We start from the raw sequence: 25332 nt of genomic DNA on the forward strand, positions 1-25332 counted from the left end.
ATCAAGTCTTGAGTCGCGTCAACGGTGTGACTTAAATCCGACTTGACACCGTATCCCATGACTTGAATCCTCAACCCTGAAATTAAACCTATCTATCACCCTGAGGCTGGGCTATGTCCCATGGATGCTTGTGAAACAGTCCTGCCCCAAAACTTTGGGAAGGAAACAAAAGGTACGCAACCCAGTTATATCCAACAATCTAACAGTGAACTTCTAGCTATTCAGAGATCCAAACCTACAGCCTGGGCCTTTTATAATGTAAAAATACGCAAAAGGGGGCTCAGAAAAGCACTTCTAACAGCCAGAACTAAAGCCATCCAGTGGGCTATAATTAGTTTAAAGCATTATTGATGAAGGATTATCATGGCTGACTCTGTCCTAGGTTCCTTTGCATTACAGTTCTTCTGTAACTGAAATACGTGGGATGAGTTTTCAGGAGGGAGAGAGAGTTTACCTAATCTCTTAATTCTTACCTGCCTCTAGAGTAACAGCCTCACTATTGTGTTATTCTGCCTTTTTAATGCTAGGCGGGGAAGTGGACTCCTACCTACCTCCCCAAAGCTACCCTTTGATGTGAAAGGAGTTGATATCACCGGGTCAAACTCCTTCACACTGGATTGAGCATGGAATCCTGGCTCAGGAAGTTCTAAGACTTGTTGATACAGAAAGTGGACGATCCGTTTCTGACCTTGGCTTTTATTCTCTTTGAAGTCTCTTGCTCGCGCTTGTACGGCAAAAACCTGAGCATCTGTTTTTCGGAAAACTTCAGCCTTTGAGGGAACGTTGTTTCTCATTTGCCAAGGAATCTCAGCATATATAGCGCTCCAGGGTGGTCAATCCAGCTATGTGGGGCTACAGGGCCTTTCCCCACTGCTTAACCACCGCCACCACCTTAGAACGGCAGAGCTGGAAGGGACCCTCTGACTCAATGAGTGCAGCCCCTTCTCAAGGAGGCACAGTAGGAGAATTCGAACTCCCAACCTCTGGCTCTGCGCCAGACGCCTAAGCCACTGAGCTCTCTGGCCGTTATGTGAATGGAGTGTATAGCTCAGCAATGGGTACAGTTCCACCCTAACAGGGAGACACGAGGAGTGAGGAGCCGCCTCAGGCAACACCCGATTCCTTGCAACACAGGTTCAAAGCAACCGAAAGAGACCAACAGTAGGAGATTCCTGTGGGGATGCCAGTCCTTTTTATGGGAAGCCGAAAAGGGACGTTCTCAAAATAATTATGGTAGGAACCCTATACCTGCGGGGTCAATAATCTGCTGATTCTCCGAGCCACCGTTTGAAAAGATTAAAAATAGTAAAAGAAAAATCCAAGAAATACCCTTATTTTTCCATGTATACAACCCCCCCAATGTATAAAACGCTTTTAGCAGATTACAGTATTTTACCCCTTAATGTAATCTAGGTTGCCATTATGTAAAAACTGTTATATATACAAAAGTGAAAAAATATGGAAACACAAACATAATAGATACCTATTTTTATGTAATTTCAAAGATCTTTTTTGCACCATTAAATATTATTGGAATATTTAATGAAATTAATTCTGCAATGTAAACATTCCTGAGCCTAAATACAGGGACACATACTAAGACATGACACATTAAATTAAAACGTTAAACGAGATTTTTATTTTACAAAGTACCACTCATGTTATGAAAATGAAATCTATTTCTTTAGACTAATTCATTAGACAGAATTCATTCACTAATTTATTTAACTATTTGTTCAGGCAAATTAACTACTTAATAAGTCAAAGGCAGAAGCAGCAGTATGTATACATATATATATATATATATATATATATATGTCACACTGCTGACACTTCTTACAACCAACGTGTTTGTAAAACTGCCACTTTGGATCTTAGCACTCACTTGAGTAGTGAAGAAGCTAGTAAAATTAATGAGCGAAACACTGATAGGTTTATACACAAACAAACACAAGGAATATACAGTGCATTAACGCAACATACAGTATATTAAAACGTAGCCATGAATAAAATAAAATGCAAACGGGCACCAGTCAAAAACCAAGATACTTGCCTTCTGAAACACTTGATAGCTGGACTTGGACCATATATCAAGCTATAGAAAGGGGAGAAAAGCAATACTGTATTAACATAATTTCATTTTAAAAGGCATCCATCATCACAACACTAAGAAGCAAAGATTAAATCAAACTTTTTTTTAACAGAGTCCTTTGGCCTAGGATGATTAGTGACGTAACCAACCAAAGAGAGGAGCTTAAACTGGCTTGTTCGACTTTTATATAAAGTCACACGTGGTGCACACGCAACAGTTTGGCGCTTAACTGTGTTTCAGTGATGAGAAACAGGCCACGAGACCACATTCTCCCGTCTCCCTCAAATCACCTCTCACTCCTTGTGAGCGACCCCCGCAACCCCTAACAAGAAAGATGATTTTAAGACCCTCTTTCTCTCTCTATGGGATTTTAGCGTGCTTGATTGGGAACAAATTCTGCCGAACTGCTTACAAGAGTGTTAGGTAAGTAAAATCCTCATGGAGCAGGTGTTTCCTTTTTGTACTGCAGCCCGTGAGATTTCACGAACTGGTATTCCCACCTCTCTTTGATCCACAGAACTTTTTCTACCTTACGTTTTCCCCCCACAGTTAGCGATTTCTGTGCAGCCGCCACAAGAATTCATTCAGATCAACCCTCTTGGGCGACTTCAACATTGTCAGAGGCAGCAAGACGGCTTCACTTCGTTTGGAGCAGGAATCTGCTGAGCCATGTGAATATTTAACAAGCCTCAGAACCGTGTCTACAGCAAAGGGCATCTCCATGAGCCTTGATGCATTCTTGTGTCCACGACATAAGCAATTCGGTGACAAGTGACACAGAAAACATTTAGCTGAATTAAGCCAGAAAACTGGCCCACAGGGACAAAATAAAACACACACACACACACACACCCCTCTGAATATTGCATTTAGATTTTCATGGCAGGAGGTGTGTGCAGAAGAGAGGCAGAAGATGAGGTCACAGGTTAATCTGTGATTTGGACACATCTTACCCATTGACAGCAACCTGGTTTGAAAAAGCAACACATTTAAGACACTGAAACAATAAGAAACCAAGTATTTGTCTTGACTTGGGTTCAAAGGATGGCGAGAAGCTCAAGTAAGTCGCATTTAGAATAAGCCCATTTGAAACAAGGGAATTTATGGAGGAGATGACTCACCCAATCCCCACTGATTCAATGGACCTCCTTTAGTGAAACTTACTATGTTAATCAGTAAGATTTAGACCAGTATATTTGAAACTCTGGCTTCCTGCTTTACTTAGATTCAAAAGATATGGAACAAGGCGAGTCCTCTGGGTAATATTGACATCTTTCACCCATGTGGCTCCTGTAGCTTCTATAGGGTTGGACATGGTGCATGAATCACCAGCTCTATAAACCAAACTAATATGGCCACGTAAGGGGAAGAAAATGGTTTGGATTATCGATGATCATGGAAGGGACTTGAAAAGCATCCACTATTATAACTATGCTACAGAACATGACAGCCGTTGTGGGTAAAGTGTTAGACCAGAGCTTGGGGGGGGGGGTTGTCCCGAGTTCAGATCCTGCTCAGCCATGGAGATTTTCTGCGGGGTGGCCAGGATAAAACACTCCTTTGAAAACCTTACTAGAGTTGCCGCAGGATCGGTGACTCAACAATACATAACAACGTCGACAAAAAGACTGCTGGAAAAGAGGGCTTGACAGTCAACTTTCACCCGTCTGTGTTGTAGACCCACTGAGCAGAAGCAGCTGAGGGAAGACCTATACATTGCAGTCTCCCCCCCACCCCACTTCCCTCTGCTTGGATGGCTATACCTGTCAAGAATAGTACAAGTTGATAATGGACCTCTCATTTTTTCCTCTCTCCCTATTGTTCTCTCATTTATTAAAAAATTGAATCATACAGAAAAAGGAGCAATGGCTGGTATAACCATCAAAATCTGTACTGAACGATAATTCCTTAGCATAGAGACTGAGCAGTCCTGATGTAATTCAATTTTTTTTCGAGCTTTCTAATGCTCTCCAAGGTTTTAAAAATAAAAAAAGAGGAGTTATATGCAAGGCCTATAAACCGTCCACCCTGAAACCCGATGAATGAGGCAGGCGTGCTAAACAATGCATTGTTGCGGGTCTATTATTCTTCAACTTTTCACTTTCAATCAAGACACACATTCGTAACTAAAAAGCTGCTGAAAGCACAATTTCAAGGCATCTTCTGCATGCGAATTAAATTGGGCCTTTCTCTCTCTCTCTCTCCCCCTTCCACCCTCCCCACCCACCCTGGCGCAAGTAACAAGAAGCCATTTTCTGAAGGTCGTCTGAACGATTTCAAAGGCGATAACAAATCAAAATGTTCCCTGCATCTAATATCAAACAGGGCTGGTGCCAACATTTATTAGAGAAATCGGATTCAACCCCCCCCCTTCCCTTTACCCAAACACACAGGCATCCCGCTTTGAAGTGGAAAGAATGCAGAGATCAGAAATTACTCGAGAGACAGTTCCGGCTGACTTTGAAGCTTTCCTTTGATAACCACGATTTCTTCTCCTCACTTACGCTGCGAGGCAAAAAGCGGCCTTTTCATACCGATATGGGGTAATTAACGAAGGCAGGGCATTAACATAGCCCAGGTGGCTTAGCGTTCCCCAAGCTTTACCTGGTGCGAAAATGGCAGTGGGCGAAAAGAAGCATGGCCAGGTGCATTTCAAACTTGCCCATTCATGAGTCTTGCAGTGTTTGTTAAAAAAAATGCAAGGGGGCCAAACTTGCCAAAGGAATCGACGGTCTCTAAATCCTTCATGGCGATCAACAGATCAGAGGCCAAAGAAATCTGAATGCCGTTATGTTTTGATTAGAACTGAGTTGGCTGAAAGGCAAGAATGTGCTGCAATAGTCTGTTTACTTAAGGATCTGTATGGCTCCAGTTAATTGCTTACCATGCTTAGGGTGCGCTGCTGAAAGGAAAGGGGGGGGGGGGGAAAGGAAACTCATTTCTGAAATTATGACAGTGGCACAAAGCCACTGCATGGCTAATTAAAACACATCGTTCGGTGGTGGGAGCGACAGGCCAAAGGAGAGGGACAGAAAAACGGGGAGCCAAAACTCGCCGTGGAGCGAAAACAGAGACGTCTCCTTAACAAGGGCCTCCTTTGCAAAAACGGAATCCTTCCCCACAGAGGACGCAAAAGCATCCATGAAGCGTGAGACAATCCAGCCGCAGCACAGATGAAATCTACAGGTCTTATTAATGCCAAGGCATCGTAAAGAAAAAGGTTCTCACTCTCATCCATCTTTTCTACTGTATGCTATGAAGTTTCTTATGTATGAAAAATGGTGGAGACAGGACAACGTTCAATTTTCGCTTGCTTAATCCCATTGGTTTTGGGACACCGGACTCTGCTCTGGACTGTCCTCTTTTAGAGTAAAACACAACGCGAGCACTTTTAATTTGGTTGAGACTTCGAAGGAAGGAAACCTGTATACGGTCAGTTTTTAATGAAAGGCTTCACACTTAAAGCAGGTGTACTTGTTCCCAAAGCTTCGAGATAGAGCAAGGCTTATTACCTTATATGGAAAGTCTATATTATGAAAGAAAAGCAAACCATTATTGCTCTCCGCTGCCTCCTTATACCTACAAATATCCACATCTGTGCCACCTCTTTTCTCAAAAGAGAGAGCAGTAAAAGGAAAAAAAAATATTTTCACACGCATTACCAGAACTGGCCACTAAAGGGCACCAGACGTATGTATTCTTCACTAACTACTATTCACAGCAGTCTCTCTGGTTCCGTCTAGTGGCCGGTTCTGGTAATATATATGAAAATAATTTTTTTCTGGATTTTTTTCTTTTAATATTTTCAGACTATGGGTAAGTGGATCAATGGATACTGATCCCTTGGATAAGGAGGTCCTACTGTATTTGATTCCCTTTCTCCTTGTGACCTGCCTCAACCACTTGCAGTTGAATTATTTTGATCAACAATACTTGGGTGATTTGCCCAAGGCATTTGTGTTTAGTAGAAAACCTGAGCTAGGACGGCAGGTCCCAAAAGGTTGTGATAAGAAGACAATGCTGCACTAGTTCAAACCAACTTCTCCTCTCTGTTTGCCTCTGTGGCTAACAAACAAACATGGATATACAGCCAAGTTCTAATTCAGTTGACCAAAAAGTAATTTTAACAAAGCTGCCTGACTTACTGAACTAAAGCACAAAAGCCACTACTAGAAGAAAGACAGCACAGAAATGCAGTAAATAAATACTGTCTGACCCAAGTTAACTCTGGAAATCTAACTAGATGGTTTCATATACTGTAGATTGACAAGACACAACTGCTGGGAATTCCGGCTTCTTGTGCAAGATTGCTCAGCCATTCCTGCTTGACTCAGATGGCAGGAATCACTAGACAAACCAGGGTCTGTGGTTTTCTAGTGTTACATTCCAGCCAGAACTCATATAGGTTGTTGCTTTTTCAGGAAGACTCACAAATTAAGAACAAACCCTGGCTAATGATTCTGGCTTGTAAGGAGAACAACATTTAAGGATGGATTTTACCATTGCCACCCCCAGTGAGTTTCCATAACCAAATGGAGATCTGAACTCACATTCCCTGAATCCCAAGCTGACACGCTATCCATGATATAACATTGATTCTCTCTCTCTTTTTAACTTAGAAAACAGAATCAAATTTCCCTTCTTTCAGAACTGGCAACTCCCCCAACCGCTCCTGCAGAGAGGAATCTGGGGTCAGTACATAACACAATGTTGTATGTTACAAGAGTGCCTCTCTTTTTCAAAAAAAATAATCCTGTCCTCATTATAACATGGCCTATGGGTGTCAAGTGCTCATCCAGTTATAATGAACCTTGTGTTTTAATGGGCTTTGTAACAAAGAGGAGGAAGAAAGAGAGATAGAGAGATCTGGTGAGAGGGGGAAAGAACGCAAAGAGACAAAAAAATGCTTAACACTTGTTACTGGCTAAAGGTGATCCTGGGTGGGTGTCTCAGCACTGAAGAGAGAAACAAACCAAGTTGAAGGCTGTCATCTCCCATTAACATCCTCTAAAGCTCTGCAGAAAACCATATGGAGTGTGTGCAGTCATAAGAAATTAGGGACTCCAGCCGGGTGAATTTTTCATAAAGCAAATCACTCCTGGAAACAGGTTATCCATTCCCCTTCAGCAGCCTGCCTTCGAAATGCAACGCCACCCTCCAACTCAACCTACTTAGGCGGACCAGCCCCGATGCCTTGCAGAAGAATTTACCGAGCTGAGTGTCGAACTGGTGCAAGATTTCCCTCGGGACTCTGGGGGGGGAAAGCAAACTCCAAATGCTGGTCTACCGATGTGCTCGAAACACTTTGAGCGGGGAAGAAAACAACATACGTGTACCCCTCCGTAGATACTAATAATGAGGCAACAAGGGTCTAAGGTGATGAATTAGAAATTCAAGCAAGGGCGTGAGGCTTTAGCGAATCAGCAGATGCTTGGATCCAACTGGGGGAAAACATAGCAACAAGAGGAGGCAAATGAGATGCTTAGCAAAACATCAGCCCAGCTTCTTGCGCTAGTGGGGTGTCAGTTCTGATATTTACTTTTCCGGATAGGTCTGAAGACTGGGTTTTTCTTCATGAAGGCTCCTAACGAACAGAGGCGTGACACTCACCTTGCCATCATCCGTGTAAACGTTCTCATGATATCCCTTTACAATTGTTCGGTCAATGAAGAGGCTCCGCATCACGACTATGACTTTTAACACTTTCCCCAAGGTGACCTGTTTATGGAGAAGGGTCATCATCAAGAAGGTGAGAAAACGTAAGAGACATTGTGTCCTAGAGTCTAAGAATTGCAGCCTAGACGACTGAAAACATTAGAAAAGGGTTTAAAATGATGATTTCATTGCAGTTCTGTTATTTCAGGAACTCCCGTCCTCAAAACAAAAACCACTCCTTAGAATCCTAGAATGATGGAGTTGGAAAGGGCCGATAAGGCCATCGAGTCCAACCCCCCTGCTCAAGGCATGAATCTAATTCAAAGCAAATCAGACAAGAGGGTTGTCCAATTTTCTCTTGAAGGCCTCCAGCGTTGGAGCGCTCACCACCTACCAAGGTTCCACTGTCATACTGCTCTAACAGTTAAGAAGTTTTTCCCCGATATTCAACCTAAATCTGGGTTCCTCTCACTGGAGCCCATAAATTTCATAAATTAAGATTCTGATCCCACACTCAAAGTTCCTAAGGCTCCCTTTCGCCAAAAGGAAGCTGCTGGCAGCTGTGGGACAGAGGCGTTTTTTAATTGCTGGCAATCACAGCTGCTGAGATGATTTTACTGGCTATTTGATTTCAGCCAGGGAAAGATTAAGGCTTCTTCCTAACTGCTGCATCTTCATAAAGGAGCTTTTAAGCTGTTAAACGGGCTTTTACCCCCACCACTAATTTGGTTTAGACTCCTTAATATGCCTAACGTGCAGAGTGTCATTTCTCCCGTTCACGAACAGTCCTGTGTATCCTTTGCTGAGAAATATTCAGTTATCTTTATTAATTTTTTTTGGGGGGGGGAAGATCCAAAATGACTTAGAATTAAATAAATTTGAATTGTAAAAAAATTGTATTAGATTCAGCCACAGTAAATGCACAAAAGCTATGTGACGGAGTGGCCAGAATGCATTTGGGACAAGTTTCTAGTCCCCATTAAGCCATAAAACTCATTGGATGACCACAGACTAGTTATTTCTTCTCTCAGCCTCACTGTCAAGGAGCTCTTATCGTAATAAACTTAGAATTGCAGGTCTGGAAGGGACCCTCTGGATCATCAGGTCCAGCTCCTGTCAAAGAGGCCCAGTGGGGGAACTCGAACTCCCAACCTTCGGCTCCATAGCCAGATGCCCTAAACCCGTGGTCCCCAACCTTGGGCCTCCAGATGTTCTTGGACTACAACTCCCAGAAGCCTTCACCACCAGCTGTATAGGCCAGGATTTCTGGGAGTTGAAGTCCAAGAACATCTGGAGGCCCAAGGTTGGGGACCACTGCCCTAAACCACTGAACTCTCCAACAGTTCTTGAGAGCACTAGAGGGAAGGTGATAATCTTTGGGTTACGGAGAAAGAGATAAATATTTTATTCTACTCTTATCTTCATATTTTGGGGTATGTTCTGATTGGGGGGGGAAGGGTGCCAAGCCACTGGCCTCTGTATGCACAGGTCAAAGGAAAGAGCGCTATTTCAAGCAATGCCCACTCAAAACTGCCAAATCCTTCAGCAGACTCAGCGCTTTTAATTCAAGCCTGTGAACGCTGGTTGTCGGAATTCATCATGGCAGGTGCCGCAGTATTTAAAACTTCCAGCTTCACGCCAATGTCGTATTGATGCTGGAATCCCAGCAGCTCTTCCGTTGACTGGAAAACCAGAAGCTGGGCATTTCAGCACATGATGGCCGTTTTGAAAATTAGCAGCGGCCCCAGGGGACCAGAGGCGCCTCTTCCAAGAGCAAGCGACAGACAGGAGAAGGCCTGAAAGCTGCAAAGGTGGAGATCTTGAAAGGCACAGCCTTCTGAGCAGCTGCAATTAGCTTCCCCAAAAATAGGGAGCTAGGCACCAAAAATAGCGCCCAGATGAACAGTGCTCAGAAGTTTAAGAAGAGTCTTATAGGTTCCCACAATACTTTCTCCAATGGGTAGCACAGGGTGGCATCGGATGAGCTTTTAATATTTGGCATTACTCTTTTTATTGCATTCCACAAACGATTTAGCAATTTGGAGAAAATGGCCATGATTTAATCCGGCAACAGACACTGGCATTAATAGACCACTTTTAAAAAGTCTTGAGTGAAATTTCACAAGGAAGGTGATCGTGGATTTTGGGGACAGCTCTCACAAAGTGTGGCACAGAATCGCTTTCCAAGTCTAAAACCGAGACTGATGAGAACTGTTCTCCCAGACAGGTAAAAGGGGGCATATTCTCTAGGTCAGGATTTCCCGACATTCTGAGTCACAACCCCTTTTTATAATGGCCAAGTAACTTGCTAATTATCCCCTCTTTACTGGCCTTTAAGAGGATGTCAACGCCTACTTTTAATTTTTATTATTTATACATTTGGTGAATTTTAACACTCTGTACTTTTAATCTTACTGGCATCTTATTTTGGTGCTAAATTAGAGCACTGTAGAATGTATTTTCATTGTTTGTTTATTCCTACAGCATATTTTTAAATAGCTGTGTTATTTTATGATTTTTATTTATTTATTTACAAGATATTTTTTTTAGCTGCGCCATTACCAGTGGTCTCTAGTCTCTTTTATTGCTTATTGTTGTTCTATGTTTTATGTTGCAAATGGCCCAGAGCAGCCTTAGGTCAGATGGGCAGTATATGAATGAATGAATAAATGAATGAATGAATAAATGAATGAATGAATGAATGAATGAATCAATCAATCAATCAATCAATCAATCATTCAATCATTTTGTGTGGGTATTCCTATTTAAAAGGTAGGTAAAAGAGAAGGCTATAAATCAATCAGAGAAGAGTAAAAATGTTTGCTACTGTGAAAACATAAGCTAGTAAAACTCACAATGTTAATAGTTTTCAATCAACTGAATGATGATCAGTGGAAAAATATACGTATTATGACCAACTGTAGTAACTGCAATATTTTCCCATTACCCATTTGTTTCTAATGTATGATGCCTTCCAATGTATAAACAGAGTATATCTTGCTTATTCGTGTATAGGCACCTCCTCCTCCAAATATAATATCCACCAAAAAAGTCATAAAAATTCTGTGCCTCAGTTTCAAAGGATACTACACATGGGCAGTTCATTTCAGTAGACAGGCTGGCTACTTCTTCAGCTGCATTACATTATATAAATAAATAAATATATTTTCTGAGGCACACTTCTTCCTATTGTGTTTCAACTTCTTCCATCAATACTGTGATAGACACAGTACTTGGTTTTTTAATATTTTGCCTGCAGGATATGTGCCAACTTGACCTTGATGTAGGAAATTTTAATTCAAATCAATACAAGTACAAGGTCACTCTAAAATTCAATTAATATGAATGGAGGGGAAATGCCCCACAGTTCTTTGAGCTGAAAATGGAACAGCTGCAGGTTAAACATTCATGCAACCCTCTGTCTAATACTACTACATCTCAAGCTAGCTTTTAAATACTACAGCACTCATTCTGACTGTCTGGATGCAAACCCTCTGGCTGTTTTTAAAGGACAAAAATGTGACAACATTTGCATCATCCTTAGATCTTCACTGGGGGGAGGGGTGAAAACCTGGCACAATGAAAAACTCCTAAGAAGTTTTGGATTTCAAGAACACTTCTCTCCAATAATTACTAATGTTTTCTGAGTTAATGGGTTAAGAATGACAAAACACTCTGAATACTAGGGAGTACCATGGGGGGGGGGGAGGAAAAAGATTTGGAAATGTGTTGGGAAGTCCTAGATATCAGCATCAAATTTTTAAAAACCAGAATGAAATATTTAGAAACCAATCTTGCAGAGAACTTAAGATGACATCAATATGAGTCAGCACGGCCTTAGTACCTGGCTGGTCCTGTGCAGTGAAGGATTTGGGCTGTTGTGAATTCTTATTTTGCATTTTTTTAAAAAGATCAAAACCCAAGCTTTTGACAGAAGGTGGAGAAACACAATGGTTTCCCATTAGCAAGTGTGTCTGACAAGAGCTTATTTTATCTCCCTAGCTGTTCAATGTGTATGCAGAACATACCACACAAGAAGCTGCGTTAAATTCAGATGAAGAAGTGAAAAAGTGTTGGAAGAAACATTTGCAATTAAAGACATTCAAATAACATCATATTGCTGGCAGAAAACAGTAACAACGATGTGGTAGAAGAAAAAAAAATTGCAAGAGTAGGGTTACAGTTGAACATGAAGACAGAATATTGATTAGAGGAGGACTGCAATGTTTACAATGAAAAAACTGAAACTGTTGACACTTCTGTATTCCATTATTAACAAAAAATTAAGAGTGGTGACTACAGCTTAGAAATCAGACGACTGGAACTCAAAAACAGTCTTGTTAAAATGTGTTGCTGAAGACTAAGGACAAGATAATTCACATTATGGTATTTCCAATTACTATGTACAGATGAGAAAGTTGACCAATAAGGAAAGCTGACCAGGAGAAAAATTATTTGAAATGTGGTGTTGGAGAAGAGTGTTATGGATACGCTGGACTTCCAGAAAGACAAGTCAGTGGGTTCCAAATCAAATCAAGCCTGAACTCTTACTAGAAGCTAAAATGACTCAAGAGAAGCTATTGTACTTTAAGCATATGAATCAAAGATTTGACTTAGTGGAAAAGACAATAATGAAAAGAAAAATTGAAGACACCACAAAAAGAAGACTTAACATGAAACAGACTGACTTCGTGTGTAAGAAATGAGCAAAGCTGTTAACAACACATTTCATATGGACCGTGTGCCTCTTCCTCTTGCTCACTGGAAGGACAGATACTGAAGCTGAGGCTCCAGTACTTTGGCCATCTCATGAGAAGAGAAGACTGCCTGGAAAAGACCCTGATGTTGGGAAAGTGTGAAGGCAAGAGGAGAAGGGGACATAGTCAATGAAGCAGAAGTAGATGTTTTTCTAGAACTCTCTGGCTTTCGCCATAATCCAGCGCATGTTAGCAATTTGGTCTCTAGTTCCTCTGCCCCTTCGAAATCCTGCTTCTACTTCTGGGAGTTCTCGGTCCACATCCTGCTGAAGCCTGCCTTGGAGGATTTTGAGCATGACCTTGCTAAATTGAGTGCAATTGTACGGTAGTTGGCGCATTCTTTGGCACTGCCTTTCTTTGGGATTGGGATGTAGACTGATCTTTTCCAAACCTCTGGCCACTGCTGAGTTTTCCAAACTTGCTGGAATCCTGTAACAAATCCTGTTACGATTACACAACAGGACTTTGGTTCATGTGCAAGATTTTGAGCAAGCTACGTCCAGATCCTCCCAGCCATCCACACAAGGCCGACCATTTACACCTTGGGAAAAAAAACAACTAAACCTGAAAGCCGTCTTCCCCCATTTTATGCCTCATTAACTGGCTGAAAATCACATTGTATGCATTTGGAAGAATAAACAGCAATGGAAAGAAAAAGAAAAAGATTCTCCCGCTAGTTATTTTCTTTTACAGTTCCCTCGTCTGCAAGTCGCTCCTCTTCAGCCTCATCCTTCTCTAATGATGCCTATTTGTAAATAGCAAGGTAGGATGTAATTAAGCCATTAGAGGGTAAACAAACAAATATGCTAATTAAGTTCTTTACAAGGAGTTTTTTCAAAAAAAAATGGCTGGAATTTACCTTTCATTACTCTAACTTAATTACAACACCCCATGTTAAAAAGTCAACATAAATTAAGGGCTTTTAAATAGTTTCCTGATATTAGAAGTGAACTGTAAATTCCACCCTTGTGCCGGCTTGCCAACAAGCTGAGGCCACATAATGAGGTTAAACTGGCAAACAATAGGATTGACAAGATGAGGGAATTATTATTCAATAGGCAAGTCACATTTATGATATAATTATCTTATCCCAACTGATGGCATTATTATTATTATTATTATTATTATTATTATTATTATTATTATTATTATTATTATTATTATTATTATTATTATTATTATTATTATTATTATTATTATTATTAGTTTCCAGAATTAAAAGTTGCAAAGCAAAAATTAAACAAGGCTACAATCTAATATAACAAAAAGACACTCTGCAATTAAAACGGATGTCATAAGGTAAACAAAACTGAGGGGCTGCGCACTATCACAGACGTATAATTTGTCTGCAATCACAACAGATCCTACTTCTGTACTGCCAGACTGCTTAGACTGCTGAGAGCAAAATTCAAGACGTTAATTCCCAAATAATCCATTTTTAGTAAGAATGAATAGATGCCATGAGGAGGAAGATTGCAATTATGGCTTCATAGAACGTTGCTTCATAAAAAGGAAATGAAGAGACAGACCTTAAAATAAGCTACGTTCCGGGGTGGAATATATTTTCCAAAATTACACAAATTATTTCAAGGCTTCAAAGATGACTCCCCATATTCCTTTGTTCACCTATTCTGCAATATTTTTAGAAAAGGTAGGCTTTTTATGTACATCTTTATTACGCAGCGAAAAATTAACATTGCCTTCTACCCCCTAAGTGTTTGACCAAGGTTGACGTAACAGGGTCCAAAACACCAAGCACAGATGATAATGGAGCTTTCACTTGTTTCTTCATATTTCAGCCACCTGAAAGCATGGAAGGGTAGATAGTGTGGTGTATCTTAGAAAATTAGCTTAACTGTACATTTATTCCTCACAGTATTGGTGCTGGGTGATAAGATTCTGCCCAGCTTCCTCCACACAGCGTCTTCAAAAATTAGAGGATATAACCAACTGGTATGTTATAATGGTTAACAACGTTAGACTCAGAAGCCCTCAAGGTCCTGTTGCCAAGGTCAGTAGGGTCCCATGGAAGGTGAGGGTTTCATGCCATTAAACTTTGCCAGACTTTGAGTAAGTTTTACACTCAAGGAGAAACTAAGAAATTCCCTCCACCAGCTCCTTCTTTTCAAACTTGCTGTTCAAACTGTGAAAGATTACGGAATGAAAAAGATACCTCATTTTCCTTTATGGCCAGGATGATATGAAGCAGGAGTGGACCATGTACAGCTAGCCATCTAGATGTTATTGAACTGCAATGCCCATAAACCATTGTCATGGGCTATGCTGGCTCAGGAGTATGGGAGTTATCTGGAGGGCACTGTTGCCCGTTTCTGGCGCAACGCATAGACCATCGATGACACCAAATCCATAGAATCCAACTCTTAAAAGGCATTCGTAGCATGAAGGAAATGAACAAACCCCACCCGATCACCGGATTCCAAAGCGTTCAGCTGTTGGTGAAAAGTATCCTAGTGATGCTGTTGTCCAAGCGAGTCAAACAGCCAAACCAGAGTCAGAGAGGAGCGCACACCAGTTGGTGAGCAGGGGATCCAGTTGCTGGGGGGGGGAGGGAATATCTGGTACCTGTGGTGCAGTGTGTACAAACCAGCACGCACCTCTGAACCAAGGTGGGTGCCCATCTCTACTTGGACGATCGCCTTCACCATTTCTATTTTTCTACTTCAGGAATGCTCCACTTGGCGGAGGTGAAACACAAGTTGATGCAGGTGACAATTTTAATTTGGACAACCGTTCGCAACGTGGGTGTCCAACAGAATCACCGCAAGGTTTTTTTTGTCACACGGCTGGCAATCTCAGCATGCTCTCCTCACTTGGGCACACATCTCCTGCGGAGATCACATCAAAGGCAGTAGGGATAACGAGAGATGATGTGAAGAACCGCAGCCGAAGTGCTAATTGTAACATGTGGCCGAACAATGGCAGCCTGAATTAATCGAGCTGCTGATTAGATCACGGAAGAATGTGGCAGCAGGGAGCCACATAAAGGAGCTGGTAAGCTACTTTTTTTTAAAAAAAAATACTTGTTACAGTGAAGACGGTGCCCAGGAATTCAACATGGCGATGGGCAACTCATATAAGCTGTGATTTAAACAGGTGATTTACATGGGCTGTCCACTATACGACAAATCCATGCAGTGAATTCTGTTGGACACCCATGTTCTGAACTGTTGTCCAAATTAAAAGGCCACGAATAGTGCCACATACCATACATATTCTCAACTCTTAATGCGGTGGTTCCTAAACTTTTTTGACTTGCACCTTCCTTGACTTACTGGTCACTGGCGACGGCTCCACCAATACAATACTTCGGGACCTTCAGAGTTGAGAAAGGCTCTCTGTAGCATTTACATGAGTTTTGAGGTCTGCTACCAACAGCCTAAACTTTGGTGGGAAATTACTTTGCTAAGCATTCCATTTATGTAACCATACAGTGGGAGGAAATCAGATGTTAGGATGAGCTCACATTTATTTATTTTAACAATTTATGTGTCATCCTCCAATCAAGTATGTTTTCGAGATGGCTTATAAATAAAACACCAAGGAAAATACATAATTAAATAACAATGAAATCCAAAGACATCGGTGAAAATATATGAAGGGCAAAACAACCTACAGAACTGGTTACCGTCTGTTTTGGAGGCAAAAATATTTCGTGTGCTGGACAGTTTAATGAAGAGACACTTTTCAAGGGGATAAAGGTAAAGGTTCCCCTTGACAATTTTTGTCCAGTCGTGTTCGACTCTAAGGGGCGGTGCTCATCCCCGTTTCTAAGCCATAAAGCCAGCGTTTTGTCCGAAGACAACCTTCCGTGGTCACATGGCCAGTGCGACTTAGACACGGAACACTGTTACCTTCCCACCGAGGTAGTCCCTATTTATCTACTAGCATTTGCATGCTTTCGAACCGCTAGGTTGGCGGGAGCTGGGACAAGCGACGGGCGCTCACTCTGTCGTGTGGATTCAATCTTACAACTCCTTGGTCTTCTGACCCTGCAGCACAGGTTTCTGCGGTTTAGCCCGCAGCGCCACCACATCCCTTTTCAAGGGGATAATGGAAGTTAAAATGTCAGTATTAACTGTATGAGCCTGATGCTGATAGCTTGGGGGGGGGGGGGGTCAGGATACTGTGATCACGTAAGAACCTTACTGAATTTGGGTTAGTGGACAGCTGTCACTTGTGGCTCTCTGGCAAATTTAGAGCCACTAAATGAGGGAAGAAGAAACCTAACCCCCAACTTGTCCTGTCATCCCAGATTAGTCTGAGCTAAAATGGATCAGACTACTCTTATTCAAGTTTCCTTATAAAAAGCCTTATAAACGTTCATATACCTTGGAAACTAGTTTGGACTGCCATGAGACACGCCATCCAAGAGTTTTCGCTGCCAGTCTGCTTTATGGTTCATTTTAGCAACTGTATGTGCCTGGCACAGGCGGGGGAAAGACGTCCTGAAACTTGGTTCTGTACACTGTAATGATAACTTCAGTTCAAGGGAGAAGCACAATACCGGGCAGGATTTGACCGTAATCCTGAACAACGTTGATTAAGATTTCACAACCAAAGTTCCCTGAAAAGCAAACGCTTTGTGCTGCACTGCAAACTACTTTTGGGCATGCGAGATAGGGATCAGGGGCTGAATCAGCCATTTATGATGTGAAAAATATATATAAAATAACCTGGCATAATAGAATTCAGCTATTCAGAGTTAAACTATGAACTGAGTTACTTCATGCCCTTTGCTATCAACTATTTCAGACTGCAACAATGGTCATGAGCTCGAATATTTTCAAGAAACAACTGAGAACATGGATGTTTAGGCAGGCCTTCCCCCCCCAGTTAACCCCTAACCTTCTCCCTTGCCTTCTTTATTATGTTTTTTCCTTTTCCATCTTATAGAATTTTAAATTGTGTACAAATTCCTTTTTATTTATATATTGTTCCTGTATTTTGTTTTTTTGTGGTGTAAGCCGCCTAGAGTGGTCAAAATTGACCAGATAGGCGGGGTATGAATGAATGAATGAATGAATGAATGAATGAATGAATGAATGAATGAATAAATAAATAAATAAATAAATAAATAAGTATCTTCTATGATGGGATTTCCATTGTCAGATTTCAACCCACCCCCCCCAAAAAAAACATGCTTGCCTCACCTCTTAACTAGGAAGCTGTAACGGGAGATTTTGTCTACTACTTTGGCTTGTACAAAGCAAACGCAAAGAAGCAGGAATGCGATTCTGCTTGAAAAGCTATTCAACATTCTTATCCCCATGACGTTGTTGTTGTTGTTGTTGTTGCTACTGACATCAACACCAGGTTTTCACCTACCAGCAGCATTGCTGAAGTTCCATTCGGCCTGGATAAGTGGATGGACATTTCAGGAAACATTCTATCAATGCGGCTGATCACGTCATCGACATACCTACGAAATGGATAAAAGCATTACTGAAACACAAGGAGTGGGGGGAGAGGCATGCTGTTAAAATCTACCAGAGATAGAGAGGATAGTCCATTTCTAATCAGAGCATCTACTCAACGTGAAGATTAGTCCAGAGCACGGATGTGCGCTAGTGCCAATTCTGATTTTGGATTCGAATTACAGCCCTTCAGATCCGTAATTCATAATTTTTAAAAGGCAGCATTCCCCGATATCTGGACCTCTGTTATAGCCCATATAAATACTACAGTCATTATTTTTCCCCTTAAAGAAATAATAAGGCCAAACATTTTAAAAGGATTTCCCTGTGTTTTCTGACACCTTCCCAGTCAGCAATTCTGCCAAAGATAAAGAAAGCCGGCATGCAAACGGCCAGCAAAGCCTGAGTATTTGGAAATGGCTCCAACAGAAATACCGATTAAACTCTGCACAGTGGGAACGCCAGCACGAAACACCAACAGAGGACAGATACCAAGATTAGGCTGGGTCAGAGAGGCCCACATTAACCACTCAGATGCACAGCCCAGACTTTCTTGGTGTGGGTCAGCTCCAGAAGGCCAAATGTGTTGATGGCACGGGAAAATCTTCCTACTCTGTACCCTTCTAACATCTTAAGTCACTCGGACTAAACAGCACGTCGGGGAGTTACCAAAAAGGAAGGAAGGAAGGAAGGAAGGAAGGAAGGAAGGAAGGAAGGCAGCCAGCTCCCTCCTTCAGAGAACCTGTGAGATCCCAAGATTACCGTATTTTTCGCACCATAAGACGCACTTTTTTCCACAAAACAGGGGGGTGGAAAGTCTGTGCGTCTTATGGAGCGAAGAAAACAGATTATATTTTCCTGTTTTCTTCTCCTAAAAAATTGGTGCGTCTTATGGAAAGGTGCGTCTTATGGAGCGAAAAATACGGTAGTTCTTGCTGTTATCCACAGCTTGGAATTTTTACGTTTGCCACAAAAACAACAACAACAATAAAAAAAGAGATATAGCAGCGTGTAACCACCTCCCATGGTTTTTGCAGGAAACCTATAAAAAACAGATAGGGTTTAACCAAACGGCATGGCTTAGGAGGTGAAAAAAGTTTCAAGGAGCCATGTTTACGGCAGATGAGGAATGCTGAATGCACAAATTCACTTACAGAGAAAGACTGAAACTTCAAGACATAAGTGATTTCATAATAAGTCTTGGTAGCATGGTTACACACACACACACACACACACACATTTCTACCTTAAAAAAAAAAAACCTGCAGAAAAGCAACACTCTTCACAAACGCCTTTCAGTTCTGCACTGGACAGATGGTTTACTTCTCCAGTACGACCTTTTTCAAAAACTGGATCTCATCCAGCAATTCAGTGTTAGTGTTATGTTTAGCAGCTCAGGCAGCATCTAAATAGCATTTCTCCCACACCGTGTGTAAGAGACATGCTGTTCATTTTTCTACTCCACGTACAAAGCCTAAGAATTAAAACAATTTTTAAAAAAAACAACAACAACTCTACTTCTGTTTTTATGGGTGAAAGAGACATGACTTACTTATTTGGCTCCAATGGGTAAAAAGACATGTTGAATTGTTTAGAGTGCAAAAGAATTGATAAAGAGGTAAAGAAGATTAACCTACAGGAAGGTTACTTGGATCATCACCATGTTTTAATTTTGCACTGTTTGATTTTAAATTGTGTTGAATATCTTATTTCTAAATTTGTTCTATATAAGCTTTGTAACCCACCATGAGAATCCTGTGATATAAGACAGGCTATAAGTGTTTAAATAAACAAATACACAGATTCCTGTTCAGATCATATAATTCTTTCACTTTTTACTGTAGACATAAAATAGGTGCCTATATTAACAACATATACATGTGAGTTACAAATACTAAAGGCTCCTAAATGTGGACATCAGCTTGAGGTTCTTGATGAGAAAGGACTGCACAGTTCCTACAGAAAATGTTTGGTTACTTTTCCACAAGGAGAATCATTGCCGCTTCCTTTAAAAAAAAAAAAAAAAAAAAGACGCAGAGCAACACCACCCACTATTAAAAATGAACTGTTAAGATTTCTAGCAATGCTGGGTCATAAAATGTTAAAAATAGGCTATATATAGTTTATTAATCCTGTAGTAAAAAATAGTGTCATTCCAATGTTACCTCTCAGGCAAGCGCAGGCACACCAAAGTACAGATCGGCTGCAGATTTTAACAGCAAGACAATTTTACAGTAGTTATTAAAGCAGTGAAGGGAGCCGCAGCAAAATCTCATACTGCAAGAACCTTTCCCAAATGTTGGTATAAACTAGGATTATGTTTTGAAAGTTCTCCTATCATCTCACTGTTTTGGAAGGTTTTTGTTGTTTGTTTGTTTGTCTCATCTGATGTTGGAGCATCATCTCCCACTGCATCTTTTGAACACAAGGGTAGAACAGATACGCTACGCTCAGAATGAAGCCTTAGCATCTCTGGACTGCAGTCCTCCATCTCTGCTGGAGGTTGTCCGTGGTCAACAAGGAAGGGATGTGAACAGAAAACTGAGAGGGGTGAAGGGGGAAGTTGTTATCTGAAAAGAAGGGGATGACTTCTCAAATATGTGATCATGAGCAAAGTTTAAAAAGCAGGGTAATATTCTGTGTCGTGCCACCAATATATCTGAAGAGTGAACTTTCCAGTTCTTCGGAAGCCTTCATAAGGCATCGCTCAACAAGATGAGGATTGTCATGTTAACTCATGGAGTCTGCTACAGCCAGCCAACACAGCAGCTATGGATTTGTACTAAAAGATACTGGCTACTAGCTGAATACTGTATTAATGTTGATAGGAGAATGTAAAAATAACGCAATGAAAACAAACATAAACCCAACCACAATTCTCTTTTTCCGTTATTACCAGAAACATGTCTTAGCCTGTAACCATTTTCTGTATGTTTACTGAAAACTGACATTAATTCCTTGAGAGAAAGAACTTGAAAGACAAGCCCACCTATCGCAGAATGTCAACTGCAAGTGGTAATGGGATTTAGGAACACATACTTTCCTACTAAGGCCCATCCTTTATTATACTGTCCCCTTTCCGAAGAAGACCTCGCGTCACCATTAACAATAGATTTTGGCAGCTGTTGTTCATGTCATCTTCAACAAAATGTCAAAGAGAGAGAGAGAGAGGAAGACTATAAATCCAGAAGGTGGATATTTGAGAAGACGAAACAGAAAATAGCGGCAGCTATGAAATATTTCCTAGAAGTAAACAAAATGAGAAATAAGATTTCCTTTTAAAGGATGGAATGTGATCCTGCGCATCAGAACACAGAAATCATGAGCATCTATCCAGCTGTTTAAGTTCCATTGGCTTGTTGTTATGAGCCATTGAGTTGCCTCCAACATAAGGTGACCCTATCATCATCATCATCAGAGCTGGGCACAAACTGCCAATTCGGTGGGGTTTATTTCCTGGCCGAACAGCTGATCAGCGCCCTACCCCTTCCAGTGGGCACCCAACTCAGAGGCTTTTCATGAGGAATCCAATTAGTTTGACAAATGATACAACCTTTAAAAGCAATTTGCTTCTAATTGAGCTAATCGGTGTAGCAGAGAAATATTCCTTCGAAGCATCTCAGAAGCAAAACAGGAAGAACGAGGAAGGAGATGCTGATTTTCTTTTCCCAAGACTTTCTTCAATCAAGTGTACTTCACTGTGTTCTTATTTCCTGGCTTTGGCTCAAAATCTTCCAACTTGGCAGCTGGAAAATACCTGATCCATTATCATACTGTTATTAAAAAGACAGTAAATGGCAAATAATGAATCCTGAAATACTCATGCTACTGAGTAGAATTAAAAAAAAAAGAGGAAGACGATAAAACTGTTGCCCTGACCCATTGAATCAGTGAGGATTTGGTGAGTCACCTCCTCCAGAAGTATCGGTTCGATGGGCCTATTCTAGTTGTAGGTTACCACACTGAGTGACAGGATTGTAGCCATTTCTTCCTTATAGAAATCAATTATGCAGGAGAACAGAGGTTGGACTTAACCTACAAGTCACTTTGAGAAAATCTGCCATCCAAAAGGGTAGGTAACGGACCAGAAAATTACTTGACAATTAAAAATCTAGGTCTGCAGTTGAACCCACAGCACTTTCAGTGAAAGAATTAGTAGTAAAACGGAGGCATATTGCTTTGGAGACAATAGAGAACGACAGGCTAATATTTTATTTAGCAAATTTACTAGTTTAAATTTAGTATTTAGTAAATTTACTTGTTTAAAATTAGTATTTAAATTTCGTTTAAATATTAAATTGAGTTTAAATACCAGCTTTAAACTGGCCAATTCAGCATAAAACAACTCCTTGTCTTATTCAATGTCTTCTTGTTCAATTTAACAATGCAAGGAGGATAATGAAAGATGCCCCAAGAAGCTTTTGAAGAGCAATCATTAAGGAGGATCCATTGCATGGAAACAGAAGTGGGTAACATACGTTCCGTTCCATAATGCAAACCAGAAATTATACAATTTTTTAATTGGCATGAAAGGTCAGATACTCAGAGCAAACACATGCACATCAAAACACCGCCTGTCTTCCGCCAAAAAAAAAAAAAAAAATCCAAACAGCGAAAGGAATAAACAAGGAGAAATACCTGCTGCTCAAATATGACTGCGGTTCAAAGCACATGAAATAAATTAGAAAAGAGAGGGCAATTCCAGCACCAAGTCAATTTTCTTGGTACTGATGCCTGCAGCAGTTATTTTCCATCCCAGCGTGGTTAGCACCTCCTGACAAATGGAAGGATCGTGGCCGTAGCCGTCCTTTGTCTACTGGCTACAGTCTACGTACCTAGGGTAGCCTAATCAAGTCTGATCATCAGAGAATCAAAACGGGCACTAGAGTTCATTCAGTCTCCATCTGGATAGCTCGATGGTTTGGGTCTCTGGTGGTAGAGCCAGTGGTTGGGAATTTGATTCCTCCCCCCCCAGGCCTCTTTGACAGGGGCTGGACGTGATGATCGAGAGGGTCCCTTCCATCTCTGCAGATCAAAGGAGGAGGAGGAGAAGAGCCTTTTCATTAGCATCTCTTCGAAGAAATATCTCTCTCCTCAAAAGCCTCATGAGAACTTGCCCCACCATGGAAAAAAATTCAACAAGCCAAACCAAAATTTTAGGGTCTGTCCTTTTTGGGGTATTAAAAAAAAATTGTCAAAAACTGCTGTCAAAAGCCCAAGAACCCTTCACAGCATTTTGTGTGTGCTGAGATAGCGCCGCTTGCAAAGAGTCTCAGGTGTTACAGCGCTATGTTGGTGGGGTTGATGCCGCCCCACCCACCTTGGCCCACCAGCCCAGGCCCCTTCAGAGTTGCTACGGCTTTTATCTCTGCACAGATAGGAACAGTGATTAGCTCTCTCTCCTGCACTGCTCATTGATACATGTTTTCTGCTGCTGTTGGAAGCACATTTTTCTTTTTAAATAAAATCAACAGAGAGAAGGCGGGGGGGGGGGACTGTGTGTTTTATATTTTGACGAATAAGCAATAATTAGATTACGAAGGGACAGTGGATATTGCATTATTTTTTATTTACTATTACAAAATATATTTTGGCCACTTTTCAGCCAGTGGCCTCTAAGAGCAGCTTGCAGATTCTAATTTTTAAGGGCAATAAAACTGTCAAAAAAAAAAAACCCACCAAAAACTCCCAAAGACTTCAGCAGGCGGAGAAAATCTGGCACAGAACAGAAACCAGTGACCACAAGCTAGATGACTAAAAACCAAGAAGTTAGTCTACAAAAACTAACCACAAAGTAAACATGTTTTTTTCTTGCAGGTCCAACAATACATTTGTTTTGCTAAAGGAATCTAACATCATCCTCTTAGATCTGCAAAGCTGGAAGAGACTACGGATCATCACAAGGAGGCAAAGTGGAGATTTGAACTCCCAACCTCTGGTTCTACAGCCAGAGATCTAAACCACTGAGCTATCCAGTAATTCCTTAAGAATCATCATCTTCTTCTTCTTCTTAGAACTGCTTAGCTGGAAGTGACCCTATGGATCAGCCCTGGTCAAGGAGGCACATCAAACGTGAGCTGAAATAAAATACAGTGGTGCCTCGCAAGATGTTAATTCGTTCCGCGAGAAACACTGTCTTGCAAAAACATCGTCTTGCAAAACGCGGTTCCCCATTGGAATGCACTGAAATCTATTTAATGCGTTCCAATGGAAAAATTGTCATCTTGTGAAAACCGCCCATAGAAAACATCGTCTTGTGGAACACAGTTCCCCATTGGAATGCATTTGTCTTGTGAAAATCATCCATAGAAAACATCTTGCAAAGCGCAACAGCGATCGCAAAAACCAATCGCGGATTAATTGTCCCGTGAGGCAATCGTCTTGCAAGGCACCACTGTATAGCAATTGCTCTTTAAGGTACCACAATGATTTTGTCTTTATTTTTATTTGGGGGGGGGGTTGCCTGGTAGGCTAGCACAAACTAACACAGCTGCCTCTTCTAAAACGGATCCTAAGCTGTTACTGTAGGCTGACCTAAAACACACACACGAAAAATAAAACATGAGCAATCATTATGTGGTGGCAAAAATTAAGTCACACCAAATAACTGTTGTTGTTTTTCTGGCAGCAACTGGGCTGTGAGAATCATTGATATAAAAGTGTTGTTCCCTTAAAAAAAAATTCAACATCCTACATAAGATGAAATTTCAAGTGGCAATCAACAGCCTCAACTCCACTAAGGATGATTATTTTTTCAGATTACATTAGCAATTAAAAAGTTCTCTACGGAGAGAAAGTTAGAGGTGCCACGATACTCTGAATTCAGAATTTTGCCAAGGCCACGCCAACCATCTGTTAGAAAAATCCAGTGTTTGGAACAACATGCTTTGTAATGCAAGTGTGAGCAGACCTATAACCCTCAAAAGAAGAAAACCACCAGGAATGTAAAAAAAAAGAAGTGTTAGTCTGAAATGCACAGAACCCCAATTACTGACTGTGAACCCGTCAGAGACATTGATGATTGATGGGTAGTTTATCTTTTGTGCAAAACTCCAATTACAAAATCATAGAATCCTGGAGTCGGAAGGGGCCCTCTAAAGCCATCGAGTTACAACCCCCTGATCAAGGCGGAAGTCAAAGTGGATCTGACCGAAAGTGGACCAAGGTTCCTCTGAAGGCCACCAGTGTTGGAACTGACCACCCATCTCCCGAGGTCAACTGGTTCCATTCTTATACTGCTCTAGCAATTAAGAGGTTTTTTCCTGATATTCAGCTGAAATCTGGAGTCCTGTCGCTTGAGCCCAGTATGACGTGTCCTGGGATTATTAATCTCCTCTGTATGACTGCCTTTCACATATTTGAAGAGTGCTCTCCTCTCTCCCCCTTCTTTTCT

The 25332-nt window shown here is 41.2% G+C and overlaps 1 protein-coding gene across 3 annotated transcripts in view; it reads right to left on the reverse strand.

The window, feature by feature from the left end:
- Positions 1-25332, reverse strand: part of MED27 (mediator complex subunit 27) — an 86024-nt gene that overhangs the window by 11429 nt on the left and 49263 nt on the right. For all 3 annotated transcript variants that reach the window (XM_020794933.3, XM_078382759.1, XM_020794934.3), the window contains 3 exons: positions 17851-17944; positions 7703-7810; positions 2054-2095 (listed from right to left, as the gene is read on the reverse strand). In XM_020794933.3, coding sequence (XP_020650592.1) covers positions 2054-2095; positions 7703-7810; positions 17851-17944 — 244 coding nt within the window. The remainder of the gene's footprint in view (positions 1-2053; positions 2096-7702; positions 7811-17850; positions 17945-25332) is intronic.

Source organism: Pogona vitticeps, chromosome ZW-PAR, assembly GCF_051106095.1.
Source record: "Pogona vitticeps strain Pit_001003342236 chromosome ZW-PAR, PviZW2.1, whole genome shotgun sequence".
Lineage (NCBI taxonomy): Eukaryota > Metazoa > Chordata > Lepidosauria > Squamata > Agamidae > Pogona > Pogona vitticeps.